The sequence below is a fragment of the Equus przewalskii genome, chromosome 3 (genome assembly GCF_037783145.1).
Source record: "Equus przewalskii isolate Varuska chromosome 3, EquPr2, whole genome shotgun sequence".
NCBI classification, from domain to species: Eukaryota; Metazoa; Chordata; class Mammalia; order Perissodactyla; family Equidae; genus Equus; species Equus przewalskii.
The window spans coordinates 655,999-680,764 of record NC_091833.1 but is presented as its reverse complement, the minus strand read 5'-3'; the positions used below and the strand labels follow the sequence as shown (position 1 = coordinate 680,764).

Genomic DNA, 24,766 nt, shown 5'->3' with positions numbered 1-24,766 from the left:
CAAGGTAATGTTGGCCTCATAGAATGAGTTAGGAAGGATTCCATCGTCTTCAATTTTTTTGAATGGTTTGAGAAGGATAGGTATTAAATCTTCTTTGAATGTTTGGTAGAATTCTCTGGAAAAGCCATCTGGTCCTGCACTTTTGTTTCTTGGGAGGTTTTTGATTACTGTTTGAATCTCTTTACTTGTGGTTGGTCTATTCAGATTCTCTATTTCTTCTTGATTCAGTTTTGGAAGGTTGTATGAGTCTACGAATTTACCCATTCTTCTAGGTCATACAATTTGTGGGCATATAGATTTTCATAGTATTCTCGTATAATCCTTTGTAGTTCTGGAGTATCTGTCGTAATTTCTTCTCTTTCATTTCAGATTTTATTTATTTGAGCCATCTCTCTTTTTTTCTTGGTGAGTCTGGCTAAGGGTTTGTCAATTTTGTTTATCATCTCAAAGAATCAGATCTTAGTTTTAGTAATCCCTTCTACTTGTTTTTTAGTCTCTATTTCATTTATTTCTGCTCTGATTTTTATTATTTCCCTCCTTCTGCTGACTTTGGACTTTGTCTGTTCTTCTTTTCTGGTTCTATTAGGTGCAGTTTAAGATTACCTATTTGAGGTTTTTCTTGTTCGTTGAGGTGGGCCTGTGTTGCTATGAATGTCCCTCTTAGGACCGCTTTTGCTACATCCCATAAGAGTTGGTATGTTGTATTTTCATTTTTCTTTGTCTCTAGGTATCTTTTAATTTCCCCTTTGATTTCTTCATTGATCTAATGGTTGTTCAGTAGCATGTTTAGTCTCCACACATTTCTGACTTTCTCAGTGTTTTTCTCATAGTTGGTTTCTAGTTTCATAGCATTGTGGTCTGAAAAGATGGTTGTGATGATTTGAATCTTCTTAAATTTATTGAGCTTGCCTTGTTTCCCAACATATGGTCTGTGTTTGAGAGTGATCCATGTGCACTTGAGAAGAATGTGTTTTCTGCTGTTTTTGGATGGAATACTCTATATATATCTATTAAGTCCATCTGATCAAGTTTTTTGTTTAAATTTACTATTTCCTTCTTGCCTTTTTGTCTGGATGATCTGTCCATTGATGTAAGTAGGATGTTGAGGTCCCCTACTGTTATCGTGTTGCTATTAATTTCTCCCTTTAGGTCTATTAATAATTGCTTTATGTACTTCAGTGCCCCTGTGTTAGGTGTTATATGTGTTAATAAGTGTTATGTCCTCTTGTTTGAATGTCCCTTTTATCATTATATATTGTCCCTCTTTGTCTCTCGTTATCTTTTTTAACTTGAAGTCTACTTTGTCTGATATAAGTATGGCAACACCTTCTTTCTTTTGTTTACTATTAGCTTGGAGTATTGTCTTCCATCCCTTCACTCTGAGCCTCTTTAGAGCTGAGATGTGTTTCCTGGAGGCAGCATATTGTTTGGTCTTGTTTTTCAATCTATCTAGCTACTTTGTGTCTTTTGATTGGGGAATTCAATCCATTTATATTCAGAGTGATTATTGATATATGAGAGCTTAATACTGCCATTTTGCCTCTTATTTTCTGGTTTTGTGTTTCCATTGTTTCTCTTCCTTTATATTTCTGACTAAAATTTAATTTTGGTGGTTTTCTGAGGAGATTTTCTTACTTTTTGTGAATTGTGGCTCTGCTCTGATTTTTTGTTTAGTGGTTATGAAGTTTGTATATAAGATCTTGTAGGTGCAGTAGTCCATTTACTCATAGCCTCTTATCTCCATTAACTTAAGCATGTTCCATCCCTTCCCTCTTCCCCTTCTGAGTTATTGCTGTTACAAATTATTCTGTTTTTAATGTTGTGATTTTGTGACTAACCTGAAGTGTTATAGTTACTTTTGATTCTTTCTTTCCCTTTACCTTTTAATTTATAATTGAGTATTTGCCTCCCTGTTCTGATAGAGAGCTGTAGGTTTCTGATTATGTCTATCTATCTCCTTGCTCACAGCTTTGTAGACCTTTGCCTTTTTGTTTCCAGTGTGAGGGCATCTTTAATTATTTTTTGTAGGGGAGGTCTAGTGGCAATGAACTCCATCAGCTTTTGTTTATCTAGGAAAGCTTTTATTTCTCCATCATATCTTAAGGAAAGTTTTGCTGCACAGAGTATTCTTGACTGAAAGTTTTTGTCTTTCAGAATTTTGAATACATCATTCTGTTCTCTCCTAGCCTGTAGAGTTTCTTCCAAGAAATCCTCTGAAAGCCTGATAGGGTTTCCTTTACAGGTTATTTTCTTTTGCCTTGCTTCCCTTAATATTTTTTCTTTGTCATTGACTTTTGCCAGTTTTAGTATTAGATGCCTTGGAGAAGATCTTTTAGTATTGATGTAATTAGGCATTCTATTATCTTCGTGTGTTTGTAAATCTGCTCCTTCCCTAGGTTTCGGAAATTCTCATCTATTTCTACGAAGAAGCTCTCTGCTCCTTTTCCCTCTGGAATACCTATAATCCTTATGTTGCTTTTCCTAATTGAGTCAGATATTTCTCAAAAAATTCCTTCGTTTTTTTTAAATCTTATTTCTGTCTCCTCCACCTGTAGAATTTCTGTATTTTTATCCTCTAAATCACTAATTCTTCCTCCCGAACATCAGCTCTATTTCTTAAGGATTCTTGATTATTTTTTATTTCATTAATTGTGTCTTTCATATCCAGAATTTCTGCTTGTTTTTTTTAATAGTTTCAGTCTCTTTGGTGAAGAGATTCATTTTATTCCTGAGCTCATTGAAATGTCTGTCTGTGTTTTCTTGTAAATGTCTCAGTTTCTTTATCACATCTATTTTGAATTCTCTGCCATTTAGGTTGTAAATTTCTGTGCCTAGGGTTGGTTTCTGGAGAATTGTCATTTTCTTTCTAGTCTGAATTGTTGCTGCAGTTTCATGAACTAATCTTTTGTCAGGGCATTTGTGGTAATGTTACACCACAGATTCCACTTTTATCACTATGGGGAAGCAGGGACAGAGTTTCTGGTCCCACCCTGTCTTCTAGAAGCTGTGGGGTACTATGGGTGCTTGCACAAGTCTGGGGAGTGCTCAGGTGCTTGTGTGGACTGTATTTGATGGGCGTGGCTTCCTTGCTGGGACCAAGCCAGGGCCACTCCTTGGGGCTGCAGGGGCAGCATGGGTTCCCCTCTCACCCCGGCCAGGAAAGCCATCACAAGCAGGCTAAGGGCTGCTGCCACCTCTTCCTACTGTCGCTCCAGGGCACATTCCCACTTTTGTGGTTCAGCAGTAATATGGGCACTCATGCAAGCCTGGAGTGCACTTCCCCGGCCGTGTGGATCTGCTGCCATGAGTGCTGAAGTGAGCACTCTTAACATGACATATAAATAGCATTCTCCTATTATGACAGAGTTAAAAGACTAATTAGAGGTTCATTACTCACTATAAGGTTTACTGTTTGCATTACAACCGTCTGCATACTTTCCACATCAATAAAGATGTACTTTTGGAGTTAATGTTAAGTTTCTTAAATTATTTCATGTAGCTATTTGAAAGGAAGCTTTAATGCATTTAATATACACTTAATTTTCATGCTTAATCACTATTGTACTTGTTTCTGCTTCAAGAGAAATATATTTTTAATTTTACATGTAAAGTTTAGGTACTACTTTAATCAAATTCCATAATCTTGAGGAAATTATTTACTTCTCAGAATTATCACTAATTTCAGATTTTGTACAGCTGGACTGGGCATTTGAGCAATTTTTGTTATTGTCAAGTGTACTCACTGTGTATATTACATTAATAAGATAAGCTTTACCTAATATTTGTTTTTGAATGAGTTAGAGGCCATGAGTATGTCTTATTATTTTAATAAGTTGCTTTAACTTGATGTTTATTAATGATCTGATTGTTTGGTTTTAACTTAGTTCATATATAAAGAGCTTTATACTATAAAATGTCATGTGTTGGTAGTGTTAGCATTTCACTGATGTGAGTATCATAACTTGTAAAACTAATCATCTGTTGAGTTTCTGACCAGCACAAATGTCACCTTCTCAGTGATGCCTTCCCCAAATTCACCCAAAACTTGAGTACCTCTGCCAACTCAGTTCCCACAATACATGTTCATAATTCTGGCTGAGCCATTGCCAGGTGGTATTTGTCTGTGTCCACATCCCTCTTCTCCAGAGATGCAAAGCTCCTCAAAGGCAAGGAGCACGCCTCACTTGTGTTCAGCTGATACCTAACTGAGTGCCAAGCACATAGCAGGTGCTTAAAAGATGTTGAATGAGTGGGTGACTATGACATTAAAGAAATCTTAAGGATCATTTCATCTAACCAGATCGTCTTATACACAAGGAAATGAAGCCCAGAGAGATTAATGCTTTGCTGTATTTTTTCTAAGTTATTTGAATTCATTACACTTCAAGGATTTTATCACTACAGTGCTTTAGATTCAGCAAAAATATTCCCTTCCAGTATGTACCGGAAATGGTGCATAGAAACCATGTAGATAAATTATCTCATTAAGGCCACTGTTAGTCTAGTCTGCAGAAAGTTCCTCTCTGGTGTTAGAAAGGGACCTGAGACCAGTTAAAAAGAGGAGACAGTACACAAATCAAAAGTTCTTTGACTAGATGGGGTATAACTGCCTACTGTTAGAGATTTGTTTTTGAGTGACTGTGAGTTTAAATCATTCCAAATAACTCATTTTGTATATTTAACTGTCCTGCCCTTGGATTTAGAAGAGGAATAATCTGCTAAACTTTGCTTACCATATGTATTGTGTTTTGCATTTCAGTCTGACATAGCAATTATCAGAGAGACTGACATCTTCTACTCATAAATTTTATTTTATCATTTTTTTTTTGAGGAAGATTGGCTCTGAGCTAACGTCTGCCACTAATTCTCTTTCTGCTGAGGAAGATTGGCCCTGAGCTAACGTCCGTGCCCATCGTCCTCTATTTTATATGTGGGACACCTGCCACAGCATGGCGTGCCACACAGGTCTGCGCCTGGGATCTGAACCAGTGAACCCCAGGCCGCCGAAGTGGAGCACATAAACCCAACCACTATCCCACAGGCCAGCCTCTACTCATAAATTTTAGAGCATTCATCACCTTAATTGAATCTTGCCACTTAAGAAATAAATTACTTTCAGGTTGAATTTGATTTTAAATGTCTAGCCATTATTTTTGTGAGCAAAATTGAGGTTTCTTCTCTAACTCAAACCCCTTGAGTAGGAGCCCATGATATAGTAAAAATTAAGAATTCTATTCAAAATGAAACAACTCAGGGGGCAGAAATGCATAAAAGATACATTTGGGGGGAAGTCCTTTAACATCTGTTTAGACTAACACACAACCTAGACTAACACACAATCTTTTCATTCAGAGAAAGTAAGCACTCAGAAGTCCAGCCTGCTGTGTTTCAGCTGCCAGAAGAACAGTGTTTGGATGGCAGTGCTTGTGTAGGCAGCTGTTGAACAGTTCGCAGGGATGATGTCTTTATATGTTTGTAAATGAACACATAAGTGGACATGATAAGAAAGGATCCGGATTTGGGCATGTAAGGGACTAATGAATACACTAATGGAAGCCTTATTATATAAACCAAATGGATGCAGACTGACTTCATTACCTAAGGAAAAAAATCAGGCCATATATGGTTCTAAAATTTGTATTATAAAACCTTCATTTAAATAAATTTACTATAATGAGAGTTGATGGAAAATCTGAAAATCTTAGTGATGATTAATGCCAAGTTCTTGTTCTCCACTTCTTTCTGTCATTAAGGCTTATCATCTCTAATGAATTCTTTACCTTCTGGAACATAGAGGACTCTTCTAGAAGATAGAAGTCCTCTTCTCATATTGGAATTTTGAATTATAAAGTCTGTTAACCCATAGAAACATTACAAGATTTAAAATATTAAAACTGCAAATTCCCTCAGATTCCTTAAGAACCTAATCTCATAGGAGTAGAGGAAATGTGTAACTTCAACTGAGATATACGTATAACACTAGAATTCAAAATATTGTTGTCTTTGAAGATCATTAACTTAAAATAATTACCTTGAATATATTTCTCTTAAAAATTCAACATACAAGTTATGAAAAATAAATTCCCTATGATAAAAATGTAGTAATTAAAATATAACCGTTCCTTACTTGTTAATAATCCTCCTCAAATGAAAATCATAACCCCTTCCACATTCAGTTTCAGGACAGTTAGGTTCCCATCATCATTTGCTGCCAGCAACCTGTGACTTGGATTTTATTGTTTTCACCTGAGATTTTCGTGTGCATACACTATCTGAAATAAATAAATCCAACCTTTTTTTTCTTACAACAAAAGTGCTTCTGATAATGATTTGCTTGCTGAAGGAAGGCAAGGCAGGAGTATGTTTGTTGTTTACCGAGCACTAACGGCTTTCAGTCTTGTGATAGTGTGTGCCTGTGTTATGGAATATGGTGTCTGAGTCTCTCTGTATCTTGTGTACACTCTCTGAAGTTAGAGGTGGTCAGAGCTCTCTGCTAAGCATAGTGAGTCTTCATTTGGGACCCAATGTTTCGGGATAAGAAAGAGAAAGAAAGGAAAGGGAAATTTAGATGGAAGGTTATGAACTTAAATAGTGAAATTTTGAAATGATTCCTAGAAATTTAGATTTCTTCCTAAGAATAGTATCTTGTGAATGGGGACCCATTCAAACAGCTTCCTCGTGTCCTCTTACCAAATTAATATTATTTGGCAGTATTATTGGTTATTGGGAAATATAGGAAGTAGGGTTGGTTCTCTGCGAACAAATATGTAACCAAAGCAATAATCTATCAGATACCTGTGCCTCAAATTGAGTCTGCAGACATATATTTAATTTTTTTTTGCCCATACTGCTTAGAATATTTTAATTAGATTTCAGTATTTTTTTAAAATGTGATTTTTCACATTTACAAAATCACGTTTCCATAATAACAACGATTGCCGGGAGCTAATTAGTTGCTGTCCTCTTTGGTCGGTGATGAGCTCTTTTTGGTTCATCTGAGTCCCTACTTCCTACTATCTCCTCTATCCTGAGACCCTTAGTCAGTTTGCGTGCCCTGCACCCTTTTGCTATCTGATCATCTTGGTTGTGCCAGGACCTCTTAACTTATTTAAGTTAGGGCCTCATGCCTGACAGCGTTTGAGTTGACCTCTGAGCTACAGAATGCAGTTAAACTGCTGCTGCGAAGGGCAAGAGTTGTTGGCATTAGCTGGTTCATCTTAATGATTTCAGCAGTCATATGGCCCTCAGTGTACTTTTTCTGAACAGATGGAAGCAGGTGAAAGATATTTTTATTCTGCACTCTTATGCTGCTCTTTCGCTAATGTAACTAGGCCTAAGCAAAACTGGGCTGTACTGTAGAACAGACGTAAACATGAGCTTGGCATCTCCTCCTGGCTCAAGCATAGAAACAGTACAGATTATGATACTGCTTTGAATCATTCTTTATGGAAATGTCTAAAGCTTCCAGAAAACACTACAAAGGTTTTATTAACTGTATTTTCCAAAATGAACCATAGTACTCCTTTGGAAATACAGTGACTATCATCATTTAAGGAGAATTTCTTCGTGCAGGAACTCTAAATGACGTTATGAATGCTTTTTAAAAATTGTCATCAGAATATTTTTCTTAAAATGTCGGGACTTCACACTGAAATGATACAGTACCAAAAATCACAATGTTTAACATCTTTCTTCAGACTATAGTATATCAAAAGGGTGTTAGGTACCCATTATCATTAAACTTTAAACTTTGATCATAATCATAAGACTTTGTTTTGTTTTTCCTAATATGGTTTAGTTCACATAGTCCAACTTCCAATTTAAGTTTCTAAAACTCCTAAAGCTTCCTTTTGATTCCAACTTTAACCAAAGGGCTCTTCTCTTGAAGGGAAAGCTGTACTGCACTTGGCAACAATTAAAATGCCTTACCTTAATCCTCTCAAGCTATGAATGGAAATAATTGAAGTATAAAGTTATTTTTGTAAACATAAACATTTACTGTTTTTGTACACACTTGACTATGTGTCTGCATTTTCTGGGGAGGAAACTCCTTGCACATTGAATATTTTCACTGTTCTACTTGTTAGAAGATTCTAATGAAAAAGGATTTAACTGAGTTTGGGGTTTATATCCTGAATATTTTACTAACTCAGAATGTTATCTTTTGTTAAGGATTATTTCTTCAAAGAAATACCAGTGATCTCAGCTATCATCATAGTGTTTCTATTAGCATTTTTAAAATTAGTTTTCAAGACAGGAAAGGCAAACCCATGTACAGAATATGTGTCTACTCCTTAAGATGAATTGCTGCCACTTCTAGGGTGGAAGAGAACCAATGTAATCACCTTGCCCCCAACTCTTTATTCTCCTCCACGCTGCACCCCATCCTTCCTACCCCACCCCTTACCCCCTGCCTTGATCAAGCACCCTCAGAATGTAGTCTCATGCAGACTTTCCTGGCTCCTGCCAGTCAGTGTTATCTAGAACCTGGGCTTCCTTTACATGTCTGTCACAATCCTGGTCAGATTATTTTGTAATTTAACCCCACTTTTTGGCATGGTAGCCAAGAGAGAAGGTGAGGCAGACTCTAGGAAGTGGGAAGCATGTTGCCTAATGGGAGCAGAAATCTGTCATCGTCAAACGAGAGAGAACACTAGCCTTCAGAAGAAACTTCTCCATCATCTTCCAACAGGAGCAAACACCAGCCTTTAACAGTGAAGAGTGGGCCACTTCTGCAGGCTCTGAAGGTTCAAGTGAATCTGGGGATTCAAAATTTTCAGGTTCCTCGGCAGGTGTTCCTATCCCATGGGTCAAGTATCATTTTTTCCCAACTGGCGCCCTAACCTTAGCACAGCAGACCTGCTTAGGTTGAGAATTCAACCTTCTTGGGAGCTCTTCTACTCTCAACATTATTACATCCTGGTCTTGACCCTCAGCTTTCTTTGCCCTCCTGCTGCAGGAGATGAGAACTTCTTTATGTGATGCCCAAGAGGCCCTCTGGCTTTCACACTTAGCTTTTAATTTCTGATCAATCATGCTTAGCTTTTGTGACTTTTCTATATTTCCTCAATTGAGCTTAGCAATAGCCATCTAATTCCACTATCCTTATCGTTAGTGTTTACCTTTTACTTCTCAAAAATCTTAAAAGCACATCCACTACTACATTCCCTTCCACCAGAATAGCGCCAGTAAAACGTTTTGCAACTCGCTGTGCACTGCTTACCCCCAAGGAACGAGTCCTTAACGCCAGCCCCATGTTAGGTGATACAACTCCAAAATCTTAGTGTCCACCTTCTCTGATCACTTTTGGTATCAACTGTTGTAGACTGGGTTCCCTGGCAAGCAGACTGAGGTGGAGATTAGTATGCAAAAGTTTACTTTTAGGGAGTGCTCTTATAGTCAATACCACTGAAAGGGAAGGGAAGGAAGGAGAGCTGGGCTATGATTCAGTGTCGGTAAAAGCCTCAGCTGACCCTAGGACCTCTGTATGCGGGATGGCCCTGCGGCGTTTTCCTGAGTTGTGGTGAGGGGGTCTAGTTTTTATTCCTCTGAACTGACCAGTTATTGAATACAGGTTAGTGCAGAAAGAAATGCAAGCTTTGGCAAGGTAGCTCTGTTCAGCCAAAGCTGTTCCGAAGAGGGTGACTACTTAGGGCTGTCTGCCAGCAGCATTTCCAGCAGCTGAGGGAATAAGTCCTTCATTCCGAAGAGGGGATCTGGGTGGCATGTCACAGCACCCATTACGGTTTCATTGAGTACATTTCCTTTAATTTTATTGTGCGAATTACTCTTTACCATGTGGGAGGGTGAGAACTTTATTGCTTTGTTGACTAAAATTTTTTTCTTGTTATTCTCCTTTCATTCAAAATCTGAGGCATGATTCATCGTATTGGATTGTTAATAATTGTCTCTTTTTATTTCTCTACATAATGAATCATTTATTTTCCTATAACCTCTTTACCTCTTTACATTACATACATTATATAGTTGAATTCAAACATTACATAATTGAATAGTGAAATGAAATTTTTTTAAATCTGTTTTACAAGGTACTTCCAATCCCTTATCTCACTTTACTATTTTTCAAAGTCTTAATAATAGTTAGTGAAACTATGAAAATAGAATTCAGCAAACATTGTGTGTTATAGTTCTTAAATTTTCTAAATATGAGTGAAACAATAGGAAGCTCATTATTTATCACCTTTTATGCAAATATATTGAGACTAATGCAACACCGATAGAAAAAAACATTTTGTGTTGTTTTTCCAGGAATGGTGATAGATGGCTGGTAGCCATCTACCTCTCCCATCTAACTATCCCTACTTGGTCATTTGTGATAACAGACGAGCTCTTGCAAATCCATGAAGCTAACTGGCTTATCAAGGCAATGAGCCTTTGATCCCTTGTTGGAAAGATGCCTTCTCATTTATTCTCAAATGGGTTAAGAATTTCAACAGTGTAATGTTTTCAGTTTAAACAAATTCACCTGTTATATAATTGCATAATTGCCCCTTTTCTGGATTTTGCTTCTTTCGAATAGCTCAGAGCTTACATTGACGTGGCTCTCAGTGATTCTTAGAAATTTCTGAGGCTATTAATCTGTTATCACTTTCTTATGGTAATTATCCACATTTTCAGGTAGTATAAAAAGATAAGAGCATGTTTAATGCTTAATACAGTAGTCACTGTGATCAGTCATATTTATTTTGAATGAAATGCTTTAACATAAGACTTTTCTTTTCCCTAGACTCTGTTTAAAGATGCAATATATTGTATTTTTAGACAGTTCAAGCAAATTTGCAAAAACCACAGTATATATAACATGGTATCATTTAGTTATTCAACAGTCATTTAAACACATACTATTTTCAAGCACATAGGAACCACAAGGATATAAAAATATTAGGCATGACTCCTCCCCTCAGGAAGCTCAGGAAAGACAGATGTGAAACGAGAATATCATGGTGTATTGTAATAACTGTGACGATAGAGATATCATAGTGGAATAACAATGGAGGGAAAGATATTAGGCATAGGGAATGGAAGGGCCTCAGGAAAGATGGGAACGCTTGAGCTCATTTTGAAGAATTAGTTCACCAGGTGACTGTGAGTTAAAAGGATATTACAGAGAGTAAGTTTCTTGTGAAGGAGTAGCAGGAAATGAGCCTGGAAACGCAAGTAGGTAGGTCTTCATATAAGGAAGAGAGATCCTAGGAGAGAAAAAATGAGGTCATATTTGCACTTTTGTTTTTTAATCATGCTGATGGCAATGTGGAGAAGACGCAAGAGAAGGAGAGGAGATTGGCTAAGTTACACCATCACGCAAATCTCAGATATTGTTTGGGAGTTTTCCTACATAAATGTGGAAGTAAACACTTCGTTGGTAATGTGTGTTTGACAGAGTAAGGAAATTATCTTTGTCAAAGGCTACATTTCTATATCTATAGGCAAAGTATCCTTAGTGTGGGGGAAATAAATGTGGAGATATTTGTACATTGACATAAAGAGTGGTTCTACCAACTCGGAGTCAGGAGTTTTGAGTTCAACTAATGATAAAATTGAACAAATTACTTAGCGCTCTGGGGATTCTATGAAAATCTTTATTATTATAGTTATAAATTAGCTTCATTCAATTCATATGAAACCTTTACAGAAAACACATTAAAACGTGAATGAGAGTGTTCTAAACATATATAATGGGGGGAAAAAACCCTTTTCTTTAAAATAGACATGGCATTCACATCACTGAGAATAATTTCTATTTTTTTAAAGCATGAAAGACTAATATCATGACTCAACTCATCATTTTACAACTTTATATATTCCCTAAGTAAAATTGCCATTATGCGAACATCATAAATGCCGCTACTAGAATAGATTTGCAGTTCACCTGGCCTTTGCATTAATAGGATGTTTGATTTGACTGTCAACCTATTGTTTTTCAAAAAATTCTATCAAAATTCTTGCGCTTTCCAATAAAACAAACTTTCTTTATTTGGAATATCTAAAGACAATTCTGCTACTCAAAATTTGAATATAATTTATTGTTCATTCAACATGAGTTCTAAAGATTCTAGATGCTGTAATACTGTGATTTAAAATTATGCTGAAACTTGACTATGATATGTAGGTTAAGTGTAGCTTTTAGGGTGAGAAAGCAAAATGTGATTATAATCAGAATGTATTTTTTTTTAAAAATGTGTAAGATAAAAAAGTAGTGCACCTAATTGTTCTTAAAAATAAAAAATGCTTTTGAAGGACTAATACCAAATGCTCTCCTTAAATACATTTTCCTTCATTGCGCTAATACAGGATCATCGGCTGTTTTTTCTTTGATGGATCAAGCTTGTTAAAATATCATTTAAAATATGTTTAAGTGCAACTATATTAATAACTATTTTTATGTATTGCATTTCTTCCTCTTTTTACAAGTACACATCAGTAACAAAAATTTAAATTCTATTATTTTCCTTCTAGATTTATTCCTTACGACATCGCCTACCTCTGATACATTCCAGTTTGAGATATGGGAAAATTTGGTAAGAAATCTTATCTTTGAAGCATTTTTAACTGATGGCTTTCAGTAAAAGCACACAATTTTAGAAAATAAAATGAAAGTAATCACTTGGTCGGTTGGTTTCAGCAATAAATAGAACAGCTTTAAGAATCTTTGGTTGCATTGCTGCATTCAAACTGCTGAATATTACTGAAGAAAATGATTTATTCAGCATCAATTCCTCTGCAGATTTTTAGGCATGACTGCAAATTAAACCAATCAGTCTGCCCTAATGCACATGTTAACAGGGCCCCCACCAGGCTGTCAGCTGTTGAGAGAGGTTACTGTCATTTAATTTGTCAGCATGATGGTTTATTGAAGAAAACCCTTTTAGAACAACTAATTTTTTTCCTTGACTTCAGGCTTATCTAAAAAAATAAGAACAACATACACTAAGGTTCCTGCCAACTTGACCAAAATTAAGGAGTCTTTCCCAATATGTTTTTTTAATTGCAAGTAGAAGATTCCCAAACTGATGTCATGATTTTATTTTATTTTTAGCTTGATATAGATTATATGAAAGATTAATTAATGAAGAATAAACCACTTGAAATCTTAAAGTTGAATTTCAGGCTACTCAGTAAAGGACAGGATTTGAAGACAGGCCAAATTGGCCAACTGATTGACATTCGTCTAGTAACGGTCAAGTATTAAGCCTCACTAAGAGTGTCTGCCTCATAGAATGTTTCTGAAGCTTAAATGAAACAACGTGGGTAAAGCGCCTGGCACACAGTAGACACTTAACCAAATTTTAGTTTTAGATCTCTTGATTTCCCATCTGCTTATTCTTGATTGTCTTTTATTCAGTCCGCATTAAACTTATAACATAATAGGTTTTTATTAAAATATTGATGAAAATTAAGCAGATTTTTAAAAGTGTAAAGCACAAGCTTATGGAAGGAGATTATTATCAGCTATCTCTTATAGCATAGTCAGTGATGTTGGTCATGACTCAAATTTCTTCGTGGAAGGAAACTAGGATGAGGGGAGGAGCTTTGTTTAGACAAGATCAGGGTTTCTAAATACTACTACTTCTAAACTAAGCAATTTGATCTTTTTTTTTCATTTAATGGGGCAAGGAAAAGGAAGAAAGACATCTAAACCAGAAAGATTTATCTTTCTTTAATGCTCTACTTTTTAAAAAAATATAATTACATTTGTTTTTCAGATGATGCAAATATGATTGTTATATTCTTAATGATTACATAAATTAAATCTCCTACTGCTGGAGATATTTGTTTTCAGGTGGACTTGAAAACAATACCTCAAGTAGATCTTGACATATTAGAAAATTAGAAAACAAGAAAATCATTTTGATTGATTAACTGGTATCCATCTGGGGGAAAAAAGCCTCATTACAAGTAAATATAATGCATATATAAAATTATGAAACACTTTTAAGTATATAATGTCCTCTCAGCCTAGGCTAATTAAAGGTAATAAAATGATACAACTCAATAGGAGAAAAATCTTCATGAAGAGACTAGATTTTGATTGGGATCTTTTTTCCTTTTATTATTGTTTTCTTTAAAGAAAATTAATAAATTGGCTATTGGACAATAGAGACTAAGAGTTGTACTTGCTATAAAACAACTGGGTCAGATACCCACATTCACAGTGAATAAGTCATTAGTACAAATTAAGGATAATATAGACTCAAAGTTAACTAGTTCAGATAAAATGTAGGCTTTGTAAAATGGAGGATCATTTTCAGTTGGAGATTGGGCAACCAATTTGCAGTAGCACACTAATTGACAAAAAACCCTCAAAACCTATAAAACATGTTAGCTAGTAGAAGAATGAGCTGCCACAAATGTTTTCAGAGTGTCAGTTGTGTGCATAGCCCCACAGTGGGTGCTCTGGGAGATACAGAAGTGAATAGAGCTTCCGGGGCAGGAGGAGGGCTAGGAAGTGAATGTGGGCAACTCCGGCGATAATAATGAGAGGCACAAACCTCATGCTACAAGCAATTAAAAGACAGAACAGTTGCTTCCATTTGATGTGCCCAGGCTCATCAGGCAAGGCTTCCAGAAAGATGTGGTATTTGCAATGGCTAGTAGAGATGAGCAGGATTTTAGTGATCGAAATTAAGAAAAAGGAAGAGAAGGGCAAGGAAGTGCACAGGGAACACAAGGTATATTCAGAGTAGAAGTGGCTGGCTTGGGCCAGAACATGAAAAGATAGTGGAAGGTAAGATTGGAAGAATTGGTTTAGATAAGATCAGCAAAGGCCTCAACTTCTAAACTAAGTAAGTTGATCTTTTAAGAATTTATTGAGAAGCTTTTAAAGGTTTTAGGACTGAGGGTGAAATGAATAGAGATTTCCTTAATTGCAGTTAATGTGGCTACTGCATATCAGATAGGTTTGCATGGAAAATCTGGAGGTGGGGACATAGGTGGAATTTACTATAACCCGGGAAAGAAGTGAATGATTAAAAGAGTAAAATGTTGGAATGGACAAGAAGGGATAGATATGAGAAGACAGGATGACCATTACTGCAAGGGTAACTTGTGTTTTATACTGGTGACCAGTAAGAGAAAAGGCAAAATATCTAATTTGGGGCAGGAAAAAAATCAGGTAAGAGACACATCAAGGAATTGGTTAGAAATGGAGAAGGTAGAACTCTAGGAAGAGAGTAGATAAGCATCATGAAGGGAAAGAGTAAAGAGAAGAATCGCAAGGCCAGAGCCTTGGACAACACCTGTGACCCTTTACGTCAGAAATTTTCAATCTTAGACTATTGCCACTTGGGGCCAGATAATCCTTTATTGTGGGAATCTGTCCTCTGCGTTGTAGGTTGTTTAGCAGTATCTCTGGCCTCTACTCACTTAGATGCTGGTAGCCACCCCCTAATTGTGACAATCAAAAATGTCTCCAGGGTCTAACCTGGTGGCGCCCCAGTTAGGTTTGCACATTCTGCTTCGGCAGCCTGGGTTCACCAGTTCCGATTCTGGGCACAGACCTAGCACCGCTTATCAAGCCATGCTGTGGCAGGCGTCCCACGTAGAATGTAGAGGAAGGTGGGCACAGATGTTAGCTCAGGGCCAGTCTTCCTCAGCAAAAAGAGGAGGATTGGCAGCAGATGTTAGCTCAGGGCTAACCTTCCTCAAAAAAGAAATGTCTCCAGACGTATATAAACAAACTTATGGACAAGAAGAACAATTTAGTGGTTACCAGAGGGAAAGGAGAGGCAGGGGAGACACAAGGGGTGCAAGGGCACATTTATATGGTATTTGACAAATACTAATGTACAACTGAAATTTCACAATGTTATAAACTATTTAAACCACAATAAAAAAAAATTTTAACAAAACATGTCTCCAGACATTGCCCAATATCCCCTGGAGAACAAAATCACCCGCAATTGAGAATCATTGCTTTACGTGAATAAAGACGTGGACACGTGATAGTTATTGTAATTGATTCGTGATCATTTTTTTAGCATTATAAATACAGCAATTTTAACATGAAATATTAAGACACGCAGGCCAGAAAAGGCAGTCATCCGTGAAAAGATACTTGTTACAACCTAGCGCTTGTGGTTAGAATTCAAGTCGAAAGTGGCAGACAGTCTCCTCTGTCCATGGCAGTGGGTTAGCTGCTTCAGTGGTGCTTGTAGTAGTTGTGGTAGCAGAAATAGTATTGCTACTAGTGTTCCTACTACTACTAATAGTTAATGTTAACTAAACACATACTGTGTGCATATACTGTGCTGAGCACTTTATATGGCTATCTCACTAATCCTCACAAAAACCTTGTAAAAATACATTTTAGAGATAAGTGAATGATGCTTAGATTAGAACGAACTGACTCAGACCTCACCGCTAGCTGGTACTTGAGCTAGGAAATCTGGATCTAAAACTTATACCCTTGTCATTGTACAATCATTCCAGAAACCAAGTAGGCAAAAGAAAAAGTGAAGGACGTAGCTGCAGCAGAACCCCAAGTGAGGTGGCCCAACTCTGGACTGCAGGAGTCCCGTGAAGGCCAGTAAGAACAGCGTGGTAAGGAGTGGGCCAGGCTAGAGTGGATGAGTCTCAGAAAGCAGCCCATGAAAAAAGTGCTCGCAGCTAGTAAGCACAGGACTGCCATTACAAAAGCACCTTGTCATTGCCTGATAACTTTACATTTTGCAGAACACTTTCTGATCTATCATTCCATCGATCCCCTGCAGAACCCTGCAAGTAGACAGTTCATTTATTCCCTTGTAACATTAAAAACCAAGACCCAGAGTAAATGGCTGTTCCAAAGTTTTACAACTTATCAATGAAAGCAGGACTGGAACCCATGTCATCTCACTCCATGTCTAGTGCCCTTTCTTCCAGTCTGTTCTGCTCTCTCAGTGTAAAGAAGTATTGGTCACATGTTTATCTTTCCTACACTAAATGGGTATATAACAGCTTCATCTTTGAAAGTGTGTTGTCATGCATCACTTTAAAATGTGTTATCTAGTAAGAGTAATAACATTGATGATGAAGTTTATTGAATCATTTTTAAATGACACTAATCCAATTGGAAATGAGCATATAGGTTTGTACTGCCAAATGAAGTAAAGAATAAGTAATAATAATGATGGGAAGCTAAATTTAATAAAGTATTGTCTTTTCCCCTATATGTCATACATATAATGTATTCTGCATGCTTTCACTCTAGCAAGAATATATTCTCTTTCTCCAGCAATTAGAAGGGGGTATTGCTTTTCTTCTGTTGAGGTTCACGGTGAATGTAGCGTCTTAGAGATGGGAGGCCATCACCTGGAAAGTACTCATGTTTCTTTTCTTTTCTTTTTCTTTTTTTTTTTTTTTTTGAGGAAGGTTAGCCCTGAGCTAACTGCTGCCAATCCCCTCTTTTTGCTGAGGAAGACTGGCCCTGAGCTAACATCCATGCCCATCTTCCTCTACTTTATACGTGGGACGCCTACCACAGCATGGCTTTTGCAAAGTGGTGCCATGTCTGCACCCGGGATCCAAACAGGCAAACCCCAGGCCGCCAGGAAGCGGAATGTGCGCCCTTAACCACTGCGCCACCGGGCCAGCCCCCAGTACTCATGTTTCTTGATGGAGATGCTTCATGAGGTTATATCTGGAAACATTTCTAGATATATTTATTAAGTTTAACAGAACTGCAGTGGGGTAATTTGTTCATTTGAGTCAGTCTAATAGGTTGATATTCAGCTGTATGTTATATGAGGCTGATGTATTTTAAGAGAGATTTTTCCATTCATTCTAGAATCCTTCTGTCCACTCTGTACCAAATACTGTGATCTTTCTGAAACACAAAAGCACCTGATACTTCAGTCAGAAATTTGTCAACTTTGATACATCTGTAGTATAATCTCAGGTACTCAGTAAGACTAGAGAAGATCCTAAGGTTCAAGACACTTGTGTAGATCAGATTTCTATAGAAAAATCATTCAAAAGCTACATCATGTACTTTAATAATGACAGAGGAAACACGTTTCTGCATGTGGATAATGCAGTGTTAAAATGGTTGGAAAATTGCCTGTCACAAAACAAGGCTTACTCTCTTCCTCATGGTCCTCAAGCATTTGGTCTGCATGCTTTCAATGTAGCACTGCCTTTCTCTGGAAATGTCAGGCATGATTTCTTAGAAATTAACTTGCAGATTTGCAGTATCCTTAGAGGAACAAAAATGGGGAAATATCTTAAAATTTTTAAATATTTAAAATATATAGGGATTTTATATAAAGTATATAGGAATCAGAGTCAGTATATCAAATAGTGAATAGATGTGTCAATGATAAGAAGAGAGTACTATATAAAACTGAGAGGTCAAAATCTTAAATTCGGTGTTTTGGTTTATTTTTCTTGTGTAATAATCTAAAATTATAGAAAGGAAAGGCAGTAATTTAAAGAAGTACATATTATTTTTGTAAGTCAGATGTGTACTACTACATTTTGGAAAGAGTAACGGAGATGAAGAATGTCTAATGGGTTCTCCTTTTTTGTTTAACTTAGCTGCTTCTGACTAGTACATGCCAGCTGTTGTAATCTTTTGCTCCCCTTCTCATTGATACATAAACTTGAGTTAATAATGCATTGGCCCTTTAAGGATCAATATAATTCTCATCTCACTTGAATATCTTCTTACCTGTCCCCAACAGACTCTTCTTCCCTTGAAATCTATAAAACATAGTGTCTTTGCTACTTACTTGTACCACTTACATGTTACCTTCAGAAATTCTATTTTCCTGACTTATATCTTATCTCCCAACTGGACTGTAAGCCCTTTGACAGTGGGAAATATTTTTTATACTTCTTTCCATTTCCAAAACCTTCCATGGTGCTTGAAAGTAGAAGACATGCACTATGTCTGAAATTATGATGATAATTTAGTAAAGGATATCATACCAGATTTGAGAGCAAGGAAAACATTCCAGATGCACATCTTCATCAACTCACAGCAGTTTCTTTTGTTTTATGGTAAAAGTGGAACAGGAAATTAGAATAATTTTTATGCAGTACAACAAAAGCCTCAAATTATTAATTTCCCTGCTTCAGTTAAAATGCTTTGTTTCACACTTGACAAATGACTGAATTATGATGGTCTAATCCAAAATCTTCTGCCTTTAACAGGATGGAAATTTCTCTGTCAGTGCTGTATTTGAAAAGCCTCCCAATATGATGGTGGTTGGACAGTCGGCATTTGCAGACTTTGGTAAGATTGTTTTCATCTTTCAAATTCTCCCCCTCTCTCTGACCTAGTGATATTAATTCCCCATATTAGAAAATAACGTTAGTGTCTTCAGAACTATTATAGATTTAAAAGATGCCTCTTCTAGTAATCTATATGACATGTGGTCAATTATTTGATACAATAAGGAGCAATGTATCACATGTATGTTAAATTATAGTTTGAACTTAAGGGACTCCTGTTTGCAAGAGTAACATGTAAAACAGGGAAGACTACTGAGGCTGTTCTAGAGAATACCAAATAGTAATTATTGTGGTGTCTCCACCACAACCATATATCCAGGTTATGGAACAAAAATAATTGTAGCAGTTAACCTAACCTCTTGAAACTTAAATACTAAAAACCATTTTTATTTACATTTAATTCCAAAGGAGATTAACATGTATTATGAATTCGCCACAAGAGAACATGTGAATCTGTTTTCCTTAAGATTCTACACAGTAAACAAGTTCACATTGGTTAGAAATTTCCAAAACAATGTATGTCTCTTTCATTGTTTGTTGGGGTTATTATTAAAAGGCTTTCGGTATTAGACAGGAATGTAGTCTAGATGGCCACCACCTAAGAGGGCCAAGCTCACTCCCAACATGCTTTTCCTTCATTCTGCCGATAAACACCTCAGCCTGTCCCTCAAAATGCAGATGACATTCCACCACGTCCAGAGACCTCAGTTTCCTCATTTATAAAATGATGATGATGATCATATCCACCTTAAAAGGCTATTTTGTGAATAACACAATGTGAGTAAAGCATGATGTCAAGTACATAGTAAGAGCACAAGAAATTATTGTATAGTTTGAGTCTTTTCATTGCTACTGCTCTTTGCTCAGTTGAATAAATCAATACATCATTCAGTGTCATAGAGACGATCCCAGGGCAGATAAGTAGCAGGTTTGATAGTGTCATTTGATGGAAATTTCAGCATGAATCTCTATGTTGTAGTGTATTTTAGTTTTGTTACATTGAATATTACTTTGATTTTGAGCAGATTTCTGGTGCCTGCTTTATAGTCTTTAATGCGAATAGTCAAGTGATGGACTACCATATGAAATTACTTTTTTTTTAATTTGCTGATTGACTTGATTAGCTGGATTAATGAGAAATCTCATGCAAGTCTCTCTCTAGGAAAAAAAGTGTGTATACGTTATATAATTCTCAGGGAGCTCTCAGACCTCCCCTAACACCTGGCTAAGAACCTCTGAATTAAAGTTACTTCTTTTGTGACTGTGTGTTTTGTATGATAAAGTACCTTGCTTTTAACAAAATTATTAGCAGCGTTACTTAAATTTTTTTTTAATTATGCTGACCATAACCGTAGACATTTACTTGTTGGGATTTTTAAAATGTGCAGAATATAGGATATAGTCAATTAAGAAACATGACTGTATTTTCTCCCCTATTTTTGATAACTTTAGGTAAATATCAGTAAACTTTTTTAATATATTAGTAAACCTTAAATAAATGTCCTATGTCTTTTTAAAGTCCATGTATTTTTAGTTGAATATTATCAAAAAACAAGACTGCTAATGAGTCCAAAAAAGTAGATTGTATTCAATAAGGTTATGAATATTAATATATACAAAATATACATTTGAATACATCTGTGAATTGCATCCTGCACTCCATCCTCCACTCATCCTACTCCCTTTGAAGCAAGTCACAGGAAGTGACTGACAGCCAGGAAGTCAGCATGATTTCAGAAATTCACCATTCATTTGGTAAAAAAGCACATGCGTGAATAAATGATATAGCTCACAGGAAGAATCCTGTACCAAAAAGAAGCATTGAAATGGCTCACAGCTCCCCTAAGTTGTCTTGGAACAGAAGTATTTTACAGCTGTGATGAAGTTTTTAGCTGCTAACTCAAAATATTTTTTAAAAGATAGCAAAAAAATCTACTCTAAACTTAGGCTGTTCTGGTATAACCAAAGAGAACTAGGTAGGGTGGTCTGAAATCAAACATGTCAGGAACGTTTAGCAAATAAAGCAAAGAAATCTTATTCAAACAATTATAATGTTATTTATTTTTTATAAGACAAAGAAATACTTTCCTGAAAATCAGCTCAATAAAACTCCATGGAACGTTACACAGCCAATAAAAATGATGGTTATGAAGATTTTGCTGGAGAAAAGAGCAGAACAATATGTTGTACAATATGATCATCTTAAAAAAGCCAGACTATAAAGAAGTATATTGAAATGATAATGATGGCCATATTAAAGTAGGATAATAGGTTATCTTGTTCCTTGTTTTCCAAATTTTCTGGTACTTAGATTACTTTAATATTCTGATTTAATAATGAAAAAGTAAGTTATAGAAGAAGTCAACAATGGCAAGAAAAAACCAAAGTGTGTATTTCATGTGATGTTGGATTTTTCTTGTTGTAGTGCTTCTAAATTCATATATAATTGATGCTGTCTTCTGAGTTGCGTGAACAACTCCTTTGGAGAAGGTGATGTACTTTCGCATGACCTTTAACTCTTACGAACAAAATGCAAAAGTTAGACCTCTGTTATGCTTAAAATGTGCTGAATAACATGTAAGAAAGCAGAGATTTTTAAGGTAAGGTTCTTGCCTTTGAGAAATTCACAGTCTAGTTGGGAAGACAAAAGACAAATATATAAAAAGTACAAGAATAAAAAAAATAACTGCCACAGTATAAAATAAACCAGACTAAATTTCATTGTTCATTATGAAATTAATGCCATAGACCAGGTGCAAAATCTTGTGGCAATACAGATCAGTCTAGGTTAAGAAAGGGTAGGAAGCCTCGTGGAAGAAGTGAGATTTTAGAGGGCCTTTGAAGCAATTTTGAGGTTTGGCTAAAAATATCTGGAGGTGTGAAAACAGAGTATGATAGGTAACTAGTGAATAAACCAGTTTGGCTTGAATAGAGAGTTACTATAAAAATGTAGAAACATAAAAATGGACTGTGAACACATTGAATTACCAAATGAATAGCAGATAAACAGATGTTCATTTTATTCTGTGAAAGTAGCGGGAAGTAGTAGAACAATTCTGATCAGCTCTTTATGAATACCTTTTTAAATTAATTTCTGAAAGTAAAGTTAAACAGAATCTTCTGATCTGTTGAGATATGCAGAAGGTAATGCTTCTTGGACATGGAATAGGAATTCAGAGGAAGATTGTTAGAATCTTTGAGATGCTCAAGATTTTTATATCAAAAGAGAGGCAGATTTAAACAGTTTTAAAATACTGGATTTTCTAGGAATGGAAACCATTCAGGGCATGAAGTGGTGAGAGCGTGAGCTACTTACATCAGTAAATAGAGGGACAGGTGTGAGTAACTTTGCAAAGACAGAATCAATAAATTTAGTGATTGGTTTGACACTAGAGAAAGTAAGAAAAAAATTTGCCTCTGAATTACTAAAAGAATCATTCTTTTTTCTACCATCTTCCGTAGAGATAGGTAATCAAGCGAGAAAGCTGGTTTGAATATTATTTGTGTCTTACCCTGCTATATCATCCTTTTAAACTATATATTAGAGTTGAGTCTTTTTCTAGGTAGGCTTAGAACGTCAAATTCTAGAATGTCTACAAATAAGGTGATATCTCTTTATTAAATTACATAAGACAAAAACATCAAGAAAAATAAAATGCATTTATTCTATCAAAAAAAATTACATACAACCAGACTTAATGAAAACATTGATTTTGTATGCAATGTGAGATGTAGTGGAAATCAATAAAAAAACTACAAAACTGAAGGAAGGACAGAAACCTTAACAGAATGTCAGCATTTTCTTCAGTTTGAATCATATTTTAAATCTCATAATACGTAAATTTACATATCCAAAACAGAGGGTAACTCTCATGTATCAGATCATTATAAGATCACATTTTATTCTTCAAGTGAAGGAAGAATACCTGGTATGTTGGTGAAGCCTGAGAATTGCCAATCAGATCTCCTGAATAATCCTATAAAAAATAAAGGAGCTAATGAAAACAAAACTTTGTCATCCATAAGAATTATTAACATATTGGAAAATATCAAACTCTTTAAAGATGGTGTCATTGATGGTTGAGACCAAATTTTGTTCAATTGAGTATCCCCATTGCCTAGCACAGTAGGTAATCAATGATATTTATTAAAGTGAAGGATAAAGGGAGGGCAACCTCACAATCAGGTTATTTTATGAAGTCTTTATGATGCTTGATAAAAATTCAGATTTTAATTCCAAATTAACCCTGGTAGAGCTGAGTGCTTGGTTCAGAATAACTCAGCAGTTACGCTTCCTCTTATTTTACAGTTAGGGGTATTCAACAACAATCTGACAAGTTAAAATTCTTTCTTGTTAGTGCCTGATCTAGAAATAAAAGTCAATCAGATCCATGTATGGAAATTTAAATTTTATATTTAGCCTGAATGCTAATGGATAATTGAATGTTCATATTCTCTTCTACAAAAGAATTTTAAAAGTCTAATATCTTCAAATAGACAGATGATTATATTAAAAGAGACTGTATAAGGGAAAGTTCTAGGTGTTAGGATTTCTGGACTTAGTCTTGTTATGTGAGTCATTTAAGGCCGTCTTTTATTCCAAAGACTTAATAGTGGACTTTTGTTTGTTTCTTATAGTTGAAAATTGGCTTATTTTTTGTTAAGTAGCCTTATTTATTTTTTCCATTAAAAAGGGACACTGAATTCCAGTTGAGAATAACCAATAAAACAGAAAACATTTCAGGTTTCAGATATTCTCCCTTAAATGTACTATTATAGTACCTTCGTCGCCAGTCAGAATTTATTAAGCTAATACCAATACAAATTCCTTGAATTTGAAATATAATATTTGTATTTCCTTTGACTTAGTTTTATGGTACAGACATATCAGTTCAAATAGTTTGATCTATTTTTTAAGATTGTTTAATGATCAGTGTTTCTTCCATTCCGTTTTATTCCTATTTTGTACTGAAAGATGTACCAGATGTTAATTAACCTATTCAAAAAATACTTTTTAAGTGCCTACTGTTAGGACTGCTTTGTTCTAAATGCTTGGTATATAGCTATGAATGAAGCGTCCAAGAACCCTGCTTTCATGGAGTTTAAATTCTGTTGAGGGAGGAAAGACGACAAGAAGTAAATTGGTAACTTATTTTTAGAAAGTGGTAAGAACTTTGAGGAAACAAAGCAAAATACTGTAGTGGGAAGTGAGAAGAGCTATTTTCTGCAGCTGATTGGAGGTCATAGTTGACCTGACGCTTGAATGAAATTACAGGAGGTCTCAGGAGAGTGTTCCATTCAGAGAGAATACTTAAGTGACACGTAAATGTTCCAGGAACGAAAGGAAAGCTGGCACTGGGCCAGGTCTTTGGGGCCTTGTGGACCAAGGTAGGGAGTTTGGATTTTATTCTAGATGTAATTGGAAGCTTTAAGGAGACTTGTTAAATAGGATACGCAATTTACCATGCAAAGGCTGTGATAACTTGGACCAGGGCAATTGCTAGGAAATGGAGAGAAGTGGGCATGTTGAGGA

The 24,766-nt window shown here is 35.9% G+C and overlaps 1 protein-coding gene across 1 annotated transcript in view; it reads left to right on the top strand.

Annotated features, from left to right (window-relative positions):
* Positions 1-24,766, top strand: part of ITFG1 (integrin alpha FG-GAP repeat containing 1) — a 266,570-nt gene that overhangs the window by 70,968 nt on the left and 170,836 nt on the right. The window contains exons 7-8 of the mRNA XM_070613598.1: positions 12,478-12,539; positions 19,153-19,234. Coding sequence (XP_070469699.1) covers positions 12,478-12,539; positions 19,153-19,234 — 144 coding nt within the window. The remainder of the gene's footprint in view (positions 1-12,477; positions 12,540-19,152; positions 19,235-24,766) is intronic.